General features: G+C 42.8%; 1 protein-coding gene across 3 annotated transcripts in view; it reads right to left on the bottom strand.

Moving 5' to 3' along the window:
* Window positions 1–512: 512 nt before the first annotated feature.
* Window positions 513–21,183, bottom strand: part of cux1b (cut-like homeobox 1b) — a 63,359-nt gene continuing 42,688 nt past the window's right edge. The window contains exons 10-22 of one of the 3 annotated variants that reach the window (XM_062419637.1): window positions 20,882–20,986; window positions 20,164–20,352; window positions 19,837–19,895; window positions 19,293–19,335; window positions 19,002–19,098; window positions 4,533–4,736; window positions 3,356–3,468; window positions 3,018–3,134; window positions 2,814–2,897; window positions 2,152–2,208; window positions 1,953–2,033; window positions 1,813–1,877; window positions 513–1,516 (exon numbers count right to left, since the gene is read on the bottom strand). In XM_062419637.1, the coding sequence (XP_062275621.1) occupies window positions 1,468–1,516; window positions 1,813–1,877; window positions 1,953–2,033; window positions 2,152–2,208; window positions 2,814–2,897; window positions 3,018–3,134; window positions 3,356–3,468; window positions 4,533–4,736; window positions 19,002–19,098; window positions 19,293–19,335; window positions 19,837–19,895; window positions 20,164–20,352; window positions 20,882–20,986 (1,263 nt within the window). In that variant the 3' untranslated portion in view covers window positions 513–1,467. Of the gene's footprint in view, window positions 1,517–1,812; window positions 1,878–1,952; window positions 2,034–2,151; window positions 2,209–2,813; window positions 2,898–3,017; window positions 3,135–3,355; window positions 3,469–4,532; window positions 4,737–6,758; window positions 11,063–11,463; window positions 11,729–13,249; window positions 13,439–13,586; window positions 13,878–14,569; window positions 14,712–14,823; window positions 15,378–15,486; window positions 15,589–16,867; window positions 17,675–19,001; window positions 19,099–19,292; window positions 19,336–19,836; window positions 19,896–20,163; window positions 20,353–20,881; window positions 20,987–21,183 lie in introns of those variants that run through there. The other 2 variants (XM_062419635.1, XM_062419636.1) reach the window with 2 other exon arrangements.

Genomic DNA, 21,183 nt, shown 5'->3' with positions numbered 1-21,183 from the left:
AATAAAATAATAATGGATACTTACATCAAAATGCCAAGTCTCATTTGAGTAGGTTTACATTAATATTGAAAGGACTGTGTGGCTTGTAGATATTTTTAGATAACGATGTGCATTTAAATATACAAATCAATGGTGAAATGGGTGATGGCTAAATCACACGGAAAACTAAATCCATCCTATCATCTTTATTTGCCCCAGGGACAGTAAGTGTTCCCAATTCTAATACATTACAAATGATCATTTATTCTTTTAGTTATGGTTTGCTCTTGTTTTTCCAGATGTTATTTCACTTATTATTTATTATGTTTATATTGTATGTGTTTGTGTTTCTTTATGCTGCAAAAAAGGAACTTCCTCTTGTGGGACAATAAAGATCGGAACTGATATGATGGAGGTCTGTTGCAATGAGGAATCAGTGAAATCAGGCTTTATTTGGGTTTTTTTCATGGGATTTGTTGACAGTTGGGGAAAAAAAGAATTCATCCATTTATAACTAAAACTTCAAATGTCTTTACTGCAAAGTGTAAACCTATTCTCACTGAACCAAACATTCACCCTAAAACAAAAAAAGTCTAAATGTCGATGACACAAGACAAATTGCTGCATAGTCTTTATTTGAAATTTTTCCACAAGCCCAGCCAGAAAATGATTGAATAAGTAGTTAAACATGCAAGATAATATATGTAAAAGAATATCAGGGTTCACACTTAGTAACCATTAGTGTGTTACTGCTTTCATCTGTATCATCCATCAGCTGAGAAGCAAACGGTCTCTTTAATAGCGCGTTACAGTAACCAGGTGTTTTCGGCACTAAAGACACAAATCATTAAAAACTCATTTCTTACTTAGATATACTGCTATACTTACCGATCCATCATTATGATCTAGTAAAGTAAACTCATGACTACTGTATATAATTTCCACCACCATAATCTCACCTTTTCCTCAGTAAACCACCTTCATAGTGCACTTTCCAACCAAATATAAAATAATATTGCTTACCATAATCACCTGTAATCTTATATCAACTACTTCTTAACTAATTCAACTCCCAAATTATTTTGTTTCCAGTTTAAGTTAGAAAAAAATGAGTGGTCCCTTTGGTACAATAAAATCTTAACTTCATTAAAGTTTTGCTACACCAGCACACACAACATAAACTATTAATGATTGCTTTTTCAGTATTGTGTTAATATAGATGTTAGTCTTTGCTAAACTTATATTAATTGTAATTTAATTAGGATAAAGTAAAATAACCCATTTTGGAATCACTAAACCCCTTTGATTTACAGTTAACAGCCCAAAGCTGCCCCCTGGTGGAGATGTTAGCTTCTGCAAGAGCAAAAGCAAAGCTACATCTCACAAGGAGCCTAAATAGAAGTAAAGTTAAAGTGTTATCCATGCATGTTGTTGAATGTTTAATCAGCCCCGTCTCACTGGGATGTGATGACATCACTGTGGGACAGCTTAGAGGTTTTGGTCGTTCTCATGGAAACGGTGGAGATGGTCCTGGTACCTAGGAGCGGCAGAGAAAAGGAGAAAATTAGGAGCTAATTCTCACACTTAGGGCAAGAACCATAAAAAAGAAACTGTACTAGTAGCTCCCGACAATTTAAATTGTGCAATGTTTCGATCTAACAGAGATTGTGAATGACAATGCCTAAAGAAGATGCCTGACTCTTTTGTTTGATTCTTACCTTTAGTGTGAATTTTTGATTCAGCACTTGCAAAAGTGTTATTTGGAGGTGTGAGCTCTACACCTTGTTTGTCACCATGATAAAAAAAACTGCACTAATCTGAAACATTACTCACTTTTTAGCGCAGAAAACTGAGCAGTCTCTGCCGATACTCTCGCTCCAAGCGGTCTTGTACAACACCTGAAAAACCCCAGTGAACAGGTCAGATCTGTTTCACTGAAACTGACGACACAGAGACACTAACATCAGACCTACCAGGAAAACCAAGCAATGCAGTAACAAGGTGTAGAAGAAAGCAATGGTCCTGGCCATCTTATTGGAGAGAATCACACGTCCCTGAGAGACAAATAAAACCATAAGGGTTACAACAGCAGTGTGTGTGTGTGTGTGTGTGTGTGTGTGTGTGTGTGTGTGTGTGTGTGTGTGTGTGTGTGTGTGTGTGTTTGAGGCTTACCAGGCTCAGAGTTGCTTTATCCCAGGGGCTGAGGCTCAGGTATCGACGCTGACGCTCCTGTAAACAAAATAACAGCATAGTAAGCCTCAACAAAAAGTATGTTGTTTTTTTTTTAATCTAATGTTTAGGTATGTCATTTAATTATTTTTCACTATTAAAAACTGTTTCAGGTGCTTTTACATTTGACACACTGGCAGTCTGCAATCTTCAGTGCATCTGACAAGCTATTTTGAGGTGTAATTATTCTCTGCGGAGCCTCTACCTCTACTCCAACGTTTTCCGAAAGAGAGTTGAGACAAAGCTCTGAAAATGAGCAGCAGCTCATTATCATCATTTGTGTGACAGTAAAACAGTAAAAAATAGCAATGGCAAAACTAGAGCTTTTTCCAGTTGGCTGCTTACTGGAAACACATACGAGTGCAGAAACTGGCGTTATATCACAGATTATTTCTGGATGAATGTTGGTGCAAAAATGGTGCATCTACAAATTAGAATTTAGCCTTTGATTATGTAGGAAATCAAACTGTATAGTGTGTCAACAAGATGACACATCAACCATGTTTGTTCAGTTATCAGAATGAGAGAAAAGTAGAATAAACTGCAAAAAATAGCAGCAAGAAGTCTCATTTGATGTGTGTGTAGTGAAGCTTTGCGTGTTGTACCTTCTTGCTGAAGGAGGCAAAAGGATCCAGTCTCTCCTCATACTGAGAGGAGTAACGCATCACTGTGTCGTCACTACCTCCAGCCTGCAGCACAAAGACAAACAGAAGAGTCAACAGACAGATTTGACTCTGAAGACTTCAGTTTCCACCAAAGCAAAACTTCAAATTTAGAGCACATTCATTCATTAATTCACACACACGCACTCTTCCAGGGTAGCTCTGCAGGAATTTGATTTTCTCGTAGAGTTTGATGTTGTCTGCTCTCAGGCTGTCCAGCTCGCTCCGCAGAGCCTGCATGGTCTGCTGCATGGAGCGGTTCTCCTGCAGGGGACACAGGAAACAAATGGATTAGTTCTCCTACAGAAAGACAATGCAATATGTGTAAATGCATGTGAATGTGTGTGTCTCTCTCTCTGTGTGTGTGTGTGTGTGTGTGTGTGTGTGTGTGTGTGTGTGTGTGTGTGTGTGTGTGTGTGTGTGCGTGCGTGCGTGTCTGTGTGTGTGTGAGAGAGAGAGAGAGAGAGAGAGAGACCGTGACTCACAGCTTCCAGCTCCTGGTTGCGGGAGCGGAACCTCTCCCTTTGGCTGGAGATGATGGAGAGCAGAGAGTCCATCTGGCCTTGAGGCAGCTCAGGATGGGGGCCCACGCCTGAACCTGGAGATGACACAGAGAGGACAAATACAACAACACTTTAATGACTTCAAGATACATGTTACAAGATAGTAACTTTTTTTAAAATCAGTCAGTGTCAGTCTAACAGTAGTGAACACCTCAATGAGTGGCACTTAAACCTCTCTGATCAGGCTAGTTTGAAGTATCTAAACAGACAAGCCCCCTGCAGAGCCTCCACTCAGCAGGTTTACTCCATTTCAATTAGAGAAGTTGTGCTGTCAGCAAGTCAGACTTCAGTATTTTTACTGTTGTGCCAGTGAGGACTGACACTGCATTCATGTGCTACCACCTCCATCAGAAGAAAGACTTTCCAACATTCACACAACGTCAAAGCTGGCTGATGAATTCAGAGGGTTTGTCTTAGTTTTAGAGTTAATACACACTGAGGAGCTTAGAGGGTCAGAACTGAAATGTGAATAAAATTATAATTAATATGAATATGTTAGTTTTGGAAAGAAATACATGCTGTGCCATTAAATGAAATGCTGCAGATACTTTCAACCAGCATATGAATGTGCATTTATTGTTTAATATAACATGAAACATATTTTCTGTCTTTGCTCTTCTCACTGGTTTGAAGGGGCTAGAATCAGAATTTGATGATGGTTGTGAGTTTGTTATTACAGTTCAGTCAAATGTGATCCAACCACATCCACATAGCCAGTGTTTAAGCAGAAAGCAGAACTAGATTACAGCACATAATGTGTGCCAAAAAAATGAATATTTCAAAAAGGTGAAATCAACACCTCTATTAATAAAGAATATTTAATGAGAAAAACACTACTTTTTAAAATGTTTTTCAATAATTTTGGCACTAAATTCGCTTGTATTGTGTGAATTGGGGGAATGTGTGAAAATTATTATTCCATTAACACTTGCGGTTAAAATTAATTATAAAATAAGATCTCAAATTCTCTGTGCAGTTGTAGTAACGTTCAGCCCTCCTCACTGCCCAAATCATTTTTACACCCTCCGTTATTGCTATTCAGGCGTTTTAAAATTCATACAATGACCACCTGTTCAACTTCGTAAATTCAGGGACGTACCAGCAAACATTGCAGTGGCCTCTTTGATCGGGTCTGGGATGTTCCCCATGTTGCCGACCTCAGAGCCGTCTGCGTCTGGGCGCGGCAGGGAGGACATGGCCTGGATGGTGCTCAAGTCATGCTCCAGCTTTAGGATGAGCTCCTTCTGCTCCGCACTGTTCCGCACGGCAGCTGAAAACTCCACCTGCAGCTCTGTGTAGCGGCCTGTCAAGGAAGGCAGAGAGGAAAGAAAGATTATTTTTCAATCAAATTCATCATTTGTCTTTAGATTTATTTAGATGTATGACTCTCAAAAGGACTCACCTGTGGCAGCTGTAAATGGCAGAAGCAGTCCAAAATCCCCAAACATCTCTGAAAACCCCTTCTAGATTCTTTAGACTCCCTTTTATACCCCAAATCCTTACTTTCTGAGCCTTCCCTGTTTTTCTAACCACCTGAACAGACCTCTTTCTCTGAGAATACTTATTTCACAGAACAATCCACATGTTCAATAACAATACATTTCCAACAAGAAAAAAAAAACAAAAACTAACACAGCACACTTTTAGTATTTGTATAAAAGAGATTTACTTCAATTATCACACCTAGGGTGCATGTGAATAATAATGATGATGAATCAAATGTCAATCATAACAAATACATTGTGAACGTTTCATACAGTGATATTGCTTTTCAATGTTGTAGAAGGGACTGTTTTACAGTGCTGAGAACAAACAACATGATACGTTTAGTAAATAGAAAGATAAAGAAACAATGATACATGAGGAAAAACGAAAGGGAGGGAGACCCCAAAGGAGAATAAAAGCATCTCAGGAGTGACAGAAGTGCTAGGGGGAGGGGGAAACAACTTTCAAAAAAGCATCTTAACCATCCCTTTACAGTCATGCAGCCTTTTGTACTACAACACACACGTATGCGCACACACACACTCGCAAAAGAAGCAGTGGGAAAAGTTATGAGAGTTATTACTTCCACGTTGTTGACAGGTTGGAAAATCATCTAAAAACACTCTGAACTTGCTAAAGTCTCAACAAGCATCTTAAAGCTTTCCAAAGCGGGGGGTGAAGATCTCCCCGGGTCATTTGGTTGTCAGACTACACTGTGGTTTAAGCTATGGGTGAACTGAAGCGACGACACTAGGTAGCAACATACAGAAAACTGTCAGCAACCTTTCAACAGAGGTGGATAACTACTTCACTATTTGGCTTTTTGCTTCCTCTTTTAAGTCTTGCGAGTTATCGTTGAAATGTTTATTTTTCCAGAGTTGATCTCTGGGTGTTAATTGTACAGTTAAGCGTGAAAATAAATTGAGAAGATATATGAAGAAATGGCTTAAGACTTAAAATATGCTGAAGCCAATGTGAGAGGTGATTGAAGAAAAAAACCAAAAAAAACAATAAAAAGCACGCAAGTAAAGTGGGTGGGGTTGGGAGGGGGGTTTAAAGGATGAGTGTATTGTGCTGTATTGTGTGTGTATGTACTACTGAGTGTGCTATGCATACAGCACCACTGATTCGGAAAGTGTTTCCTTACAAAACCCACTTCATAAGATATATTCTAAAAGTATTACAAAAAACATCTGAGGTTTTTCTTTCTTTCTTTCTTTTTTTTTTTCCTGAATATGGTGACCAGTGCTGCTGTTCGGGCTTCCATTACAACTAATATGTCAAATGAATAACCACTACTTCAACAGATCATACAGTAAAGCTTTACGACTTCAGAAAACATGATATGATATACAGCATCTGTTACACCTTTACAATGTTATTCAACAGTGTATAGAATCATCTGATTTAAATTTGTAGAAAAATATCTGTGGATCATGGAAAAGTCCTGAATCGTCCCTTCTCTCCTCCTGCCTTCAAACAAAAGCATACTGTGACAATAGTGAATCAATAGCTACTTGATCGACTGTATTTACACGTCTCTTTTCCAAATAACCATTAGAATTGGCACACGTCATTATCAATACCTGTAGTGCCGTTATTAATGTCACAGCAAACCTGACACAAACAGAAAAATACAAAATGCCCTATGAATAAATTCAGTGTTATTACAGTGTACGCTGTTTCTGCATGCTTCCTCCTTCATTCAATGCTCTGGCCTTTCGCTGCTAGTAAGGTATGTACAACGTAAGAAATGCATTGTGGGAAAACATGTCTGAAATAAGACCCGGACCCAAACACGTCTGCAGGTCAGTCATAAGAATACACAAGTTCGTTCATCTTCTCTTTCTTTCTTTTTTTTTTTTTTTTTTACTGTTTCACTGCACTCCAGCAATTAAACAGTATACAACCCTCTCAAGAGAGCTGAGAAAAGTCAACTTTTAAGTACCAACATGAGGTGTATGAGAAATAAATTCTGGATCAGGATGTGGGAAATATTATGAAGAAATCAGGTGAAATCGTCAACATCTAATGACATCACTAGTTTGGTGCCCTGCTTGGCAGTTAAAGGCACAAATCTGATGATCTCACATGGTTCAGGTGAGTTGATGGATCTGGCTATAAAATGGCTAATGGGTTAAGTGCTTATACTTTACAGTAGCTATTCATCACCATAAAACATACTGTGGTTGTCCAGTCCAAGCAGTCCAAAAGAAGGCAACAGGCCTTCAGTATTCTGCAGAGAGACAGATGTTTTACATCGGTCATCCACAGGAAAAGCCAATGTTTGAGGAATTTTACAATTGCTAGATACATTAGAAAATCCAATTTTAACTAATGAATCTTAATGCAGTGCAATGAGGTTATCAGTATCTTTTGACAGGCTGCAAATATATCTGGATGTACATTCAAGGGAAATGGGAGGTTTAAGGATGGACTGGATTTGGGATAGAAACCAAAACAGGAGGTTATTAATAATATCTACAACTGTACAGGACAATGGCCCGTTCTGTCACACAGTTATCTGCAGTTTGAAATACGGGGGTTACTGTATAAGAATACAGTTCATCATATAGAAAACATGGATTCAGCTATCTTATGCTTGAATTTTAGTGTTAGCATGCGGATGAGAGTCTGTGCTTGGTTCACAACCACTTTTTAAAAAAGGCATACATTTCCCAGGATCCTGGGATCGTACTTGTGTTGTAGTGTTTGCAGACCCTGTCCTAGGTTAAGTCTTCAAAAAAGATCCTAATAAGTGCTTTGCTATGGACTGCTATAGAAATTCTGCATAATCATAGGCTGGCTATCTGTTCAATCTGACATAGCACACCTGCTAGCTGGTACACTTCTCTAATCTCAATTTGGCAGATATGACCTCTGTCAAGTTAACATGTATTCTCAAGTTTAGGTAATTTCATTTGACCTATTTGACAAAGTGTATACATTTGGACCTGATAATTATGTTGATGTGATTAACGAGTGGGCGAAATCTATCTAAAAGAAGCTGCATGCCCTGCCGAGCGTTAGTGTTGGGCTTGCCCAAGAAACAGCTGAACAAAAAAAAAAAAAAAAAAAAAAAAAAAACATTATTGGAGATAGAAAACAGGAAAAGAGATATGCTATCATATATTCACCGATCTTGATATGTCCTTTGATTCTCTAGCTAGCAATTTAAGAGCATAACTGTTGTGGTAAAAGCTTTATGCTTACGGGAGCATGAACTGTAGCAAACACATTTTTCAAAGCTATTGAAATGACACTAAACTTTAGGATTCATGAATATACAAACAAATGAGAACTAGTACATCTTTGTAAATATTAACCAATACTGCCGGCAGTCTATACGTCTAATAAAAATGTTACTTGCCCTCAGGAACAGTATAATCCCTTAAAAAATAGACAACTCAAATGATAAGACATTAAATGAAAAATACAGCACCTATAAATAAGCAGAATAAAAACCAAACTATAAATGCAAAATAGCAATAAAACCAAGCTACAGTAAATCATAGTATTACACTACTTTGTGAGAAGATTAATGTAATGGTAACGCATCAAACAGCTTAAAAAGAAGGGTGTCAGTTGTGCACTAGTAGTGTGTGCAAGTAGATACGAAATATGACCCCACTCATTGGAAACACTGAACACTCCTCAAACGCACACGCTTGTGCACACGCATGTATTGACTGGCATACGTGTACATGCACCCACGCAAACACACACACACACACACACACACACACACACACACACACACACACACACACACACACACACACACACACACACATACACACACGCACACACAAAGGGGAGGCAGTGGGCTGACAGGCACTGAGGGCTTGTGTGGGACAGGGAGGAAGTGATATGCCTTATAATTTTGTAGTGTATACAGTAGAATTCAATGCAAAAGACTTATATCCCTGGATACAGGATAGACTGGAGGAGAGTGGTAACTACTCACACCAGGGTTGGGGTGAATTCACTTTCATGGCGATCAACAGGAAGTACAGATTAATCAAACACTGTACATTGCAATTCATTCGCCCTTTTTTTTTTAAGTCAAGAATTTCATTTCAATTTAATCTTAAATTTAATTCGGAGTGAATTGACCTCGACCCTGACTTACATGCAGGCAAGTACAAATGCACACGAGACACACAAACACACAGACAAACAAACACACACACACACACACACTCTTCCTGATTTTGGCCTATAAAAAGATGTGTGTTTGTGAACAGAGAAAATTAATTGGTGGTGCAGACACACAAACACCCAGCAGGTCCAGTGCCAGGTAAAGCTGTGACGTGCACAACCTAAAAACAACAAGAGACACGTATAGTATCACCATGTCAGACAGCTACAGTACTACGTGAATTCATTGTATCGTATTTCAACAATGCAACATTATTCCATTCTAATTTGTTTTTTTTTTAAAAACAGTAACTCATTATTCTCTTATTTTCGTTTCTTATTTCGTACTAATTAAAAATGCTTCCTAAAATTCCCTATTTTGTACTCTTTAGAGTCAATAGACTGTGCAATCTCTTATTGGCAACCAAATTGCAATATCAAAAAAAGAGATCATCCTTCATCCTTAAAAGAAGGGTTTAAGGAGGCAAAAAGAGGGTTCCTTCCTTCCTTCCTCTTCAGATGAGTGCGTGTGTTTGTGAGGAATTAAGAGATCCTTCTGGCCATCACATGGCTGTCAGCAGGATAGGATATGGGACACAACAGGTCAAAGTTTATCTTTCTTACATCAGTAACCATGGCAGCTCAGCCGGCAGGCCTTCCACTACCCTCTTAAGAGTGTAGGAGTGAGATAAAAAGAAAACATGCTGCCATTGAGAAGAGAACACACACACACACGTTCACACGTGCACACACACACACAAACAAACAGGTACACACACACACACACACACACACACACACACACACACACACACACACACACACACACACACACACACACACACACACACACACACACACACACGCAGTGAGTGAAAAAGGCAAAGGGTTTGTAACAGTCACTCTACAGTGTGAAAAATGAGGCGTCTCACTGAGTGAGGGGAGGTTTGTGGACACTTGGGAGGTGAGAAGAAGAGCGGAAAAAATCTCCTTTAAGAAAGTGAGAGTTCTTGTAAGAGAGTTCCTGTCTCTATCTATCATCTATCAGTGTCTATCACTGTGACAGCTGCTGTGTCAGGCCTTGCCTGTGTTACTGAGTCCAGGTTTCAACCCCAGCTGTGGGTCAGACCCCAGCTCAGGACTAACCAGTCTGGTGCACCAGTGGCTGGTGATAGGGGGAGGTACAGCAGGGCCGGAGGCCAGCAGGACGGCTAAGTGCTTTTCTCAGTACAAAAACAAAACTCAGTTAAAAAAAAAGGAGAGACACTTAAGTTCTCTTATTTTGTTCTTCTAGGTATTCAGTAAATCTTCTTTTAAGGGTTTTGCCAACCACTCTTTGTTTCTTTCCTCTTTCCGGAAAGCTTCTATGTAACAAAAATGGCTGCTGAGCTTGACTTTGGCTGTGTCCACTCTCCAACTGGAACAGAGCAGGAGGGGTCCAAGGTTAGAGGTCGTGAGGTTATGAGACAAGAGGGATGAAAGATGGTCAGGGGGAGCTAGAACTCCCACTCTGAGGGATCCTCTTTGCTGGCAGCCTTCTCCAGCCTGTGGATGATGTTATTGAGATTGGCTGCTTTCTTCTTGCGCAGATTGTTGTCCCTGGGGTTTCTGGCAGGGCCAGAGGATGGGATGTTATTACTAGAGGCAGAGCTACTGGAGGATGCCTCTGTGAGGCTGAAGAGCCCCAGTCCTCCCTGTCCACAGCTGGAGCCTGGCCCGGCTAAGCCTGAGGTGGTGCAGTCTATCTGAGCAGGGGAGTTATTAGAGCCCCCTGCCTCAGACTCAGCCTCCATGTCGTGGTCTTTGCATGCTCCTCTGTGATCCTCCAGGCCGATGCCCAGTCCCTGGCGTGTCTCCACTGTGCCTTCAGATTCTGTCCCATCACAGCTGTCCCCCTCTCCTGATTTGGACCCGCGGAGAGAAGGGGAGCCCCCCTCACTGCCAGGCCCCATCCCTCCAGCTGCCTGGATCTCCTCTATGAAGAGCTCTCGCCGGATACGTGACCTGGTAGAGACACATGAGTTCAGTCACGCTACTCAAATCCTGAAATTCAATTTGTCAGAAATAACACATCCTAACACTGAAAATACTGTGTACTGCTGTCCTCATAAGGGGAACAGGCTGGTAACTGAAGGCCATGCTGGTTGTGGCTTTTTTTAAAAACATTTAACAATACAACAAGATTTCTCAAATGCAAAAAGATAATAGAGTAGGAATTTAATTTAACAAAGTGAAGTAATAAACTGCATCAAAGCTATTTTTGTATAGAAATACAATAGCTGTCATGTAAGTTAGACTAACACAAATGATATCAAATCGCTTTTAAAAAACAGTCCTGTCTCACTCAACTTTTACAGCAAACACTAGAGGACAATGTAATGGTGTCATTTTTCCCAAATGCTGACCTATAATTATGGAACCAGTTGATGACAGTACTGGTCTTCAGGTTAAGCTGGGAGGCTAGTTCCTCAATGGTTTTGGGGGAGGGATAGGGCTTCTGCTGGTACGCCCTTTTCAGGGCCTCCTTCTCCTCGGGGCCCAACACCACCCTGGGCTTCTTCAGATGCTGCTGTCCCGGGCTCTGGGAGCCCTGGACGTAATCTGGCCCGATTAAACCCACGTCCACAGAATGGTTATCACTCAAGGAGCTCAGCCGCCTCTTCATGTAAGCTGAACAGTCACAAAAAAACAAGGTGGTCAGTAGTAAAACACATTTATGTAATAAACAAGTATTGAGAATTTCAATGATAAAATTATATATGTAGCAGGCTGGTGATCTATATTAAAATATCCTATTTTAGTCAATCATTCAAACTTGATGTAGGAAACATAGGCTGGTATCTTCACAGATGTGCATGCAATTTGTCAAGCAATATTTATATATTTTTTGCCTGTATTGTTATAAGCATCAACACAAGTGTCCTGGGCTCGATTTCAGTGCTTAGCAGACTGCAGGTGGGTCACAAAAAGTCTATAAGGTGTGGGTCAGAGTGTATTAGTCAGCAGCATGTCATCACAGTGCATATTTCCTCTCTGACAAATGCGTGCCACCTGTGCATCTGACAGTGCTGAGAAACAGAATCCTGTCGGTGTCAGTAAATGACACTAGGGGGTGCTATAGTCTTTCTCACAAATCCTAACAATGAAAGCATCTCTTCCATTTTATAGCAAACAAGTAACACCATTCACTTCGGGCACCAACGGCTGAAAATGAACAGCTCATGGCAGCTACGCATTGAGGTTGACATTTTCTCAACCCCAATACATGCTGCGAGATATATTAGTGTTGCAGGGGGAAAAAACCCTCAGAGCAAGGTTAGACCACTCTGAAAGTTGTGTGCTACCTCGCAGGCTTGTACCACGAGGGTGAGAGGTCAAATGTGGTTACTCTAGACTAGGTCCATGTCTTTCCTCTGGGCTCTGCTGTTGGCCAGGACTATTCCCTCGTTGCTATTTGGATGCATTACTTTGGGGTCAATAATCTAAAATGAAGTTGAATGGAGAGTAACCCCACTCGTCCACCCCCCAAAACACACTGGCGTGAGGTCGGTTATGTTTTTTGCCCTTGTGTGTAGTTTGCGTTATCAGGAGGGTAAACCGATCCTGGATGCTTGTGCCTACTGGCAGGCTCGAATATGTGTATCCTGTCTCCACAGAGAGGGCTTCAAGTGGGCAGTCAGGGGGTCACTGAGGCCGCTAGGAGGCCTGTTGGCTTTGCTGATTCTTTAACGCATCATGCAAACAGAAGGACAAAAACAGAATGATGGAGTGATAGAGTGGGCTATGGGCGAACAAATGATAAAAATACAAGTTTATAGACACTGATGATTATTATGATGATGACGATGATGAAGAGGAGTGCTGATGACTGTGAGTAAGCAGGCCCCCGGCAGTCCCCGAGCTGTCACATCTAATACAGTATGTGATGTCTGCAGTCCTGATTGGTACTGACATCACACCAAGATGACTGTGATCTGCACAACATGCTCTGCTGTCCTGCACAAAGGATATTGTGTGTGCAGATGTGCATGTGTAATTCAAAGGCTGCTGCTTGTGTTTTTATATGAGTGTATTCATAAAATAAATGCATGCTTAAGCACATGCCATGAAGGTTCTTCTGTTTTTCATGTCTGATGGCATGCTGGTCTGTAGTGTGCATTTATTTCTCCTCATTGAGCTTTCACTACACACCTTTCTTCTCCAAGCGTTTCATGTCCATGAGTTTCTCCACACTGTGTGGGTCTTGGAGCCAGAGCTGCATGCGGACGAAGGGCTCCCTGCCCTTCAGACTGAGCTTGTGCCAGGGTTTGGGCCTGGCCAGCAGGTCTGAGACAGAACCCTGAGTCAGACCCAGGATAGTCTCCCCAAACAAACGCTGACCTGATTAGGAAAGAGACAAGAGAAACAGTCATTTTCAGGAAACAGGAAACGGAATCGTTGGCTGTGCCAAAGTTACAACAAATAAATCAATAAGGAGGAGACGGAAAAGGGAGGGAGCAACCAAACTGCACATTGCTGCATTTCTTACCAAGGTTATTATCAGTCAGCACCTCCTTAACCTTCTTAGTGATGGCGTAAGTATCAAGCTCAGGAGACATTGCAACCATCTCCTGGATGCTGAGACCCGAGTGACCAGGCAGAGGCAGCGGGGTGCCGGGCTGAGACTCCCCACCTGAGGGATCCTCAGAATGAGTTTTGAGACCCGAGGACTGTGAAGCGAGTGGATCGCCTGTTAGACCGTTGACAGACTCCTCAGCTGAACTGAGGGGCGACTCTGGAGCAGGGCTGCAGCTTGCTGATGTCTTGGGAGTACCCTCTGCTTGAGGAGAACAGACAGGGCAAGTAAGATCATGCAGGTTAGGAGACATGTTACTATGTGAGAAAACAAGAGTTTTATCTCCTCTCCCTGCTGGGTTTGGGAATGACTTCACTCATACTACATCAACTAATTTAATTCCTGTTGAACAAATAGCAAAGGTGCTTAAGTTTTCAGTTTGAAGCTTTTTTGGCTTTCTCCTCCTATTCCTTCATCTCCCTGTCTCTGTCTGTGTAGTACTGCTGTGCAGCTCAGCAGGCTGGAAGAGAGCAGTCATGAGGAGCTGTCAGTGTACATTAGCTGCTGTTTACACCCCCAGAGAGAAAGAGAGACACGCACACGCACGCACACACAAACACACACACGCACGCACAGAGCTGCCATCTGGCGCTGCAACACTAACTTGTCTATGACATGACAAACCAGCAGCTTGCTGGCTGACACTGCCACAGCACTGGGGATGGGGGGATGGTGGGAGGAGTAGGGACAGAGGGGGTGGAGGGGTAGGAGAGAGAGAGGGAGGGAGGGAGGGAGGGAGGGAGGGAGGGAGGGAGGGATGAGTGACAGACTGACAGTAACAACTAGCCACTAGCTCTAATCAGGCTTTCAGAGTAATGGTCTAGCCCAAGGAGCCTGGTTGTGTGAATCCATATACTCGATGTGCTGAAGCGCGTGTGTGCATGTGATCTGTTTACCTTGGTTCTGAGCTTGCTGGATGTGTGAGTTTTGCCCCTGGTCTCCATTGAGCCATGGCTGCATGCGGAGGTATGGCTCCCTGCTCCTCTGGTTCAGCTTGTTCCACGGTTTGTGTCGAGACAGACTGTCACTCAATATTCCCTAAAACACACAACGGGAGAATAGGTCAGACATTTGACTGCTGTAGAGTGAAAACAGAGAAATAAAAGCAGAAAAACCAAACACAAAAGCTTTTAGTTTTGCCTCCTCTCACCTCTTTGGAGTCCTCCAGGTTGTGGTTTTCCTCTCCTATCTGGTTGGATATAGTCCTGCGGGGGTCTGTCTGCATGTTGCTCCACCACTGCTCTCTCCAGTAGCCCACTCCTCCAGCGCTTCCAGAGCGGCCCAGCCCCTCAGAGCTCCGACCCAGCCTGAGAGCTCCGTCAATTGACAAGTCCATCCCTGAAGAAGCCCTGCCCTCTCTCTTCACACTGGAGCTGAAGTCCAGGATCGGAGACGGGGAGGAGGGGGAGGACAAGAGGGAGCTTAGAGGCTTTTTGAGGGAGAGTGACAGGGGGTTGTAAGGGGGGAGGGGAGCGGTGAGCGGAGAGCTCAGGACGTTCCTATGAGATAGTGATGCTAGGGAGGACGAGGAAGACGAAGCTTTGAGGATGGGCTCCAGTGCAGCTTGTTGGGCCTCCATCTCTCTCCTAGCTTGCTCTAGGATGGAGCGGATAGCCTCGTCTGATCCGCTGCCCCCTCCACCTACACATCCGCCTCCACCCCCTCCTTTCAATCCTGCATATGAGGGTTGAGCGTGGGACAAGTCTGTTGAAGGAGGAGAAAAAGGGCTGTCATGGGACACCGACAAACACACAGCCACAATGCATCAACTTCACAGCCTTGAGTCCTCTGGAGATGAGAGATATGCACTCACCAGCTTTCTGCACCTGCAGCTCTCTTTTGGCCTGCTCCAGAATGGATTTGATAGCCTCGTCTGAGCCTGCCTCTGGGGTGCGGACGCGGGCGGTAATGTTACCTGGAGGGAGAGAAAGAGGTAAAGGGAGGAGGTGAAAAATCTCATCAGAATAAAAAGCAGAGCAGGTAAAGAGAACAATAACCGAGCCTATAAGGACGTCAGGTAATTACACCATAGCACAGCACAAAGAACAACATTCCCAACACTGAGCTACAAGGCAACTATACTGAAGGGACTGCTGTAATTTCTCTAGTCCCTTTGGAGCTCACACATGCATACATGCTACAGGGTTTGTACAGTAAACACTCCCTAAATACACATGCTGGCTTTTCCTTTGACGCAAGTCACTGTAACTGTGCGGCTACCTTCAAGGCACATTTATATCTGCGTGCTTGCCCGAAAAATGAATAAACGCCACACACACGCACACGCACACGCACACACACACACACACACCATAGATACAGTTCACCCCGACACAAACATGCCACACAGACAGAACGTGCTAGAATCTCTGTGTGTGAAGGGGACAGACCTGTGTGTGAAGCTGTATTGGAGAGGGCTCTCCGCTTCGGAACATCCTGAAACATTCGGCTAAGCTGGGGCTGGCCTGAGCCCTCTGTTAAAAACAATATACCACACACTATGTTACAGCACTTGTGTGTTTTGTTTCTTTTCTTAAAGCTAGACTATATGGTGCCCTTTAATGCTCTGCAAATATATGGAATGCATTGTACATCCAAAGCATATTATAGTACCATAAATGCATTGATCTTCAGCATCTGTGGCCCCAGTAGGAATCAAACCTCTACCTCTAACAGGAATATTAAACCACTACTAAAATAGAGTAGTGTGGAATCAAATATTTAAAAGTATATATTAAACAGGAGCATACTAACTGCAGCCTTATTTTTAACAGTGTCTAGAACTAGGTGGTAAACTTTCTGTGTACCACTGAGACCACCTTCAATCAGAAATGTCCTGATGCGTTAACAAAAGCAGGCCCAAGCTAATCGAATCTACCCGTAGTTAACAGTACCCCTGCCTTCCTCCTAGTTCACACCGATCAATAATATTGATGTGTGAAAGGTTTCTGTATTGACCACGATAGCTAAGCGAGGCTCTTGGGATCAGTGCGTGACTAGGAACTCACTCAAAACACACAGGTGTGGCACAGGATGGGAGTAAGGAAAGAGAAAGAAAAATAAAAAGCTAGTCCATATTGACAAGCTAATCAATGGCTCTGTGCAGGGCTGTTCACATACACACACATGCTACACACACACACACACACACACACACACACACACACACACACACTGAAGATGCACAAACTCACCTCTTTGCCGTCCCTGGATGCTGCGCAGCGCGAGGATGTTCTGCTCATCGGCGAGGAACTGCCTCATCTTGTGGAAAGGCTCCTTCCCTCGGATGGTTAGCTTGTTCCACGGCTTTGGTCTGGCCAAGATTTCGCTGACTGAACCCTGGGACAGTCCCAGCACATAGTGGCCGAACACACGCTGACCAATGTTATGCTTGATCAGCTGCTCTTTCACCTGTCGGGCAATCTCTGCTGTGTCCATGTCCTCCCCGTCCAAAACGCTTCCTGTGGTAGCATCAGAGTGGCTGGGTGATGGGGACGGGGCGCTGCCAGCAGTGCTGCTCCCATTAACGGGAGCCATGTCTGGGCTGGCTGGAGGTGGCTGTGGGCTGCTGGCTGCCAGAGGGATAGCAGCAGACCCAGAGCCAGGGGTGGAGGTAGGGATGGAGCTGAGGGTTGGAGTGAAGGGGGTGAACAGTAGGGCCCCACTGGGGATTCCAGACGACTCCTGCAAGGCTTTGGAGTAGAAGGTCTGGAGCAGCTGCCGCTGGATCAAGGAGTTCAAAGCCATCTTACCACCCACCATAGGGAACACAGGGGAGTAGAAGTCCTGTCCAATGCCCGTAGGAGTGAAAGGGTGCGTTTCGCTGCTGCTGGTGGTGGTGGTGGTGGCAGTGTTGAGGGGATCCGTATAAGTGCGAGACAGGGGGAGCTGGGAGGAGGAAGGAAGAGAGGGAGGGGGAGGAGGGGGTGAAGAAGAGGGGTCGCTGGGCATGGTCTCCTCCTTCGGTGTGGACTCTTCTGTCCCTTTTTGACCGGCTGGCCCTACAAGAAAGGTCAAACACACCATGCATTATGGGGGAGCCAACAAAAAAGGGGTTCCAAAAAGAGAGAGAAAAAAATAAACAAAAGTTGAAAGTTATCTTAATCAAGTCTTTTTCCAAATTAGTGAACTTTGTTTTCCTTTTTTGCCAACCCCCCCAGACAAAATGCCCATGCATTTGTGATTTCAACCTTTCTTGTAAGCCACAGCCTGGAAGAAAAAAGGACAACAAAACAATTGACACTGTGCCACTTAGGCAGATTAGCTTGGCCCAGGGCTCAGTCTCTCTCTCTCGCAGGCAAAGTGGAAGTAACTGGACAAAATGATGTCCACAGATAGCCAATACACCATGTGGGTCCTCCTCCATGCTGCTGCAGTGAGTTCCTAAACACTGCATTATTCCATTATTCCATTGTGGACGCAGTACCATAGTCTTTAGTTCATAAAAAAATACATCCAGGAAAAAAATTAAAATAAATAAAACGCAAACACTGTTTATGGCTGAACAGAAAACAGATGCACCAAAAACAGACTGCACAGCTCTGCTGGCTCCGAGTAAAGGCCTAATTTCACTTTTTTTCCCCCAAATAGAAACTTGGTCTGATTCAATTTGTACATTCACCAAAACAAATATAGATAGAAACTATATTTTTTTCAGTATTGTAACTACTAGAATCCATCTTGATGATAAGTGCTTCGAGAAATATTATTCTAATGCATAACCATTGAGACTTAACATGATTGAATAAGACAGTAAGCTCCTCTTACTGTGAATGTTAATCAATTCAAAGCTATTCAGCTATTCAAGCCTAAAGCCATGACATTTCAAACCCATAAACACTGTTGCAGAGGGCAGGAGTCCTGATGTAGGGGACATTGTATGGTGTCCTCATTTTTTTTGTACTGCAACTTTGTTACTGTTCAGGTTGACCTCATGCTGAGGTATTCAAAGACACCACAGATACCATCCTTTCTTCTCTATGAGGACTAAAGCAACAATATTTCTGTTACATTTGCATTTTCAAACCATTTTCGTTTTGAAAGTCATCCCAATAACATGTGTAAGTGGTTAAGTATTCTCAGAGAAAAATAATCTATAATGCATTTATGTCCACATGCATATCTATACAGTCTCTACATTGCTATCCCTGCACAGTCTTACCTGCAGCTGAGCCCTCACCTAGCCTCTCATGAACACTGGACTCAACCTCTAAGGGGCTTTTTCCCCCACTTTTGTTATGACTGCAGGTTTTATGAAGGTGGAGCCGGGTCTGACCAATGTTGATGAACCCAGCCCTTACTAAAACCTTACATTTCATGCAGACTTACCGCTGAGCTCAGTATTGGAGATACGCAGAGCGGCGCTCTCAGATTGTAGACTACGGTTCCTCTCTAGCAGCAGCACCTCTAGAGGTTTGGATGAATCCTGAATGAGTGAAAGAGGGGCAGGTGGAGAAATAGAACAGAAATTCAAGATTTTATGTCTCTGCCTTCCTCTTTAAATGTACATTTTTACTGTTATAATTGTATAATCTTGTTTTTATCAATAACTTAATTATTGTATCAGGTACATTGCTACACACAGCTCCCGTCTGTAAAGACTGTCACTGTAACTTTTACCTGCACAGAGTCAGAAGTTCCAAACTCCATAGACTTGAGGATACTGTGGATAAAGAGAGAGAAGAAAAAAGAGGGAAAAAACAATTTATTTCTACATTTGAACACCCCGCAAAGACACACAAACCCGCATTCACACATACAACTACGCTGTGGCATACTGGCTTTTATTTCTGTCTCTGTAAGGACAAAGAAAGGATAGACAGGCAGTGAGAGAGTGAGAGAGAGTGAGAGAGAGAGAGAGAGAGAGAGAGAGAGAGAGAGAGAGAGAGAGAGAGAGAGAGAGAGAGAGAGAGAGAGAGAGAGAGAGAGAGAGAGAGAGAGACAATATAAAGCTACAGACATACAAGCTTCACCTGCATAAGGGCACTCAATTGAGTTACACATCTTAAATGAAGACACGCATCTTGTTTAACATCATTTAAGACATTAAATGCATGCAATAAATAGATCTGTGCTGGACACACACACCCACACACATATATACACACACACACACACACACACACACACACACACACACACTTTTACTGTATTTGCTCCTCACCTCAACTCCTTCTTTACCTCCTCATAGTCAGCTTGCTTCTGCAGTTTTTCCTCCAGTTCCTGCAGATTACAAAGAGATGAAATGGCATGAAAAATAGATGAAATAATAAAAGCAATCCTTGGATCTTTAGATGTCATGCACTGATTTCAGTGATTTAACTCTGATTAAAGAAGATGTTACATGTGAGAAGATAGTTACAGGTGTGACCAGAATACACAACAAAGCAACACAAATAAGATGAAGACAGAAATAGTCCTATTAAGAAGATTAATGGCTAAAATTGTACAAATTAAATGTAAAAACTGCAGCAATATGTTCTTTTGGTACCTTGAGAACGGCAGTCTTGCTGCTGAGCTGCTGCTCCAGCTGTGTGATCTGGGAGCTGGTGGTCTCTCTGAGTTTGGTCAGGCTGGCCTGCAGTCTCTGGACGTCCTCCACCAGCTGTGCAGTCTCCCTTTCTTTGGCCCTGAGCTCTGCCTCCAGACTTGAGTGGGATGCCACCTCCACAGCCTGTTCCTGAAGGCCAAATAGGACACCAGTTTAATCCAAGAGCAAACCGAAACCATACAAGTATTCATTAAACTACCCATCAACAGCACTGCAGAGACGACTGCAATCAGTATTTGTATTCCAGAAAGACGCTGATTATGAGGTCAAACGGTCTGCTCCTTTAGACCAATAGTCAGTAATTCATCAACCAATCACAACCCTGATCAATGAAGCAGATACTTTTGTGTAGCAGTCAGTCTCCAAGTTAAAACTAAGTCCTAGATCTGCCAGATAGGTCCATTAAATCAATACAGTTAATCAATGCACCAATTATCTATTGATGCCATGGCAACCTTTCTTTGAAAATCAATAGATTACTCAACAAATCAATGCATTACTGGCGACTGACCTTGAAGATTAATGACAACATTGATCAATAAATTGTAGCTTTAATCAGCTGATCACCTTTGATGTAAGAAGGCCAAGCTGATCTTTAGCCTATCAATACCTCTTTGTCAGCCGTGCAGTAAACGGGTGAAGCTGTGAAATGTCTTACCGTGTCGGGGTCAGCCTTGGTCGGGCTGCCAAGCTGCTGGGATTGGTTACTCAAGGACATCTGCTCTCTGAGCGACTCCGCCTCTCTCTGAGCTGCTTCTGCTCGCTGGAAGAAGAAGAAGAAGAAGAAACGCTGAAGGAAAATCCACCAGTGGAGATTCATACATTGTCAAACATGATCAACCTAATGTTCAATTCAGTGCTGCTGTGTAATGTCTTTTTCTAGTATAAAAACTTTTCTTCAATTTGTCTTGAGTTTTCCACTTGAGACCTTATTTAATACATGTAGACGAACAGAAAGAG

This window comes from Scomber scombrus, chromosome 5 (genome assembly GCF_963691925.1).
Source record: "Scomber scombrus chromosome 5, fScoSco1.1, whole genome shotgun sequence".
NCBI lineage: Eukaryota > Metazoa > Chordata > Actinopteri > Scombriformes > Scombridae > Scomber > Scomber scombrus.
Note: the sequence above shows the minus strand (reverse complement) of the source record. Positions and strands in the feature narration are given on the sequence as shown.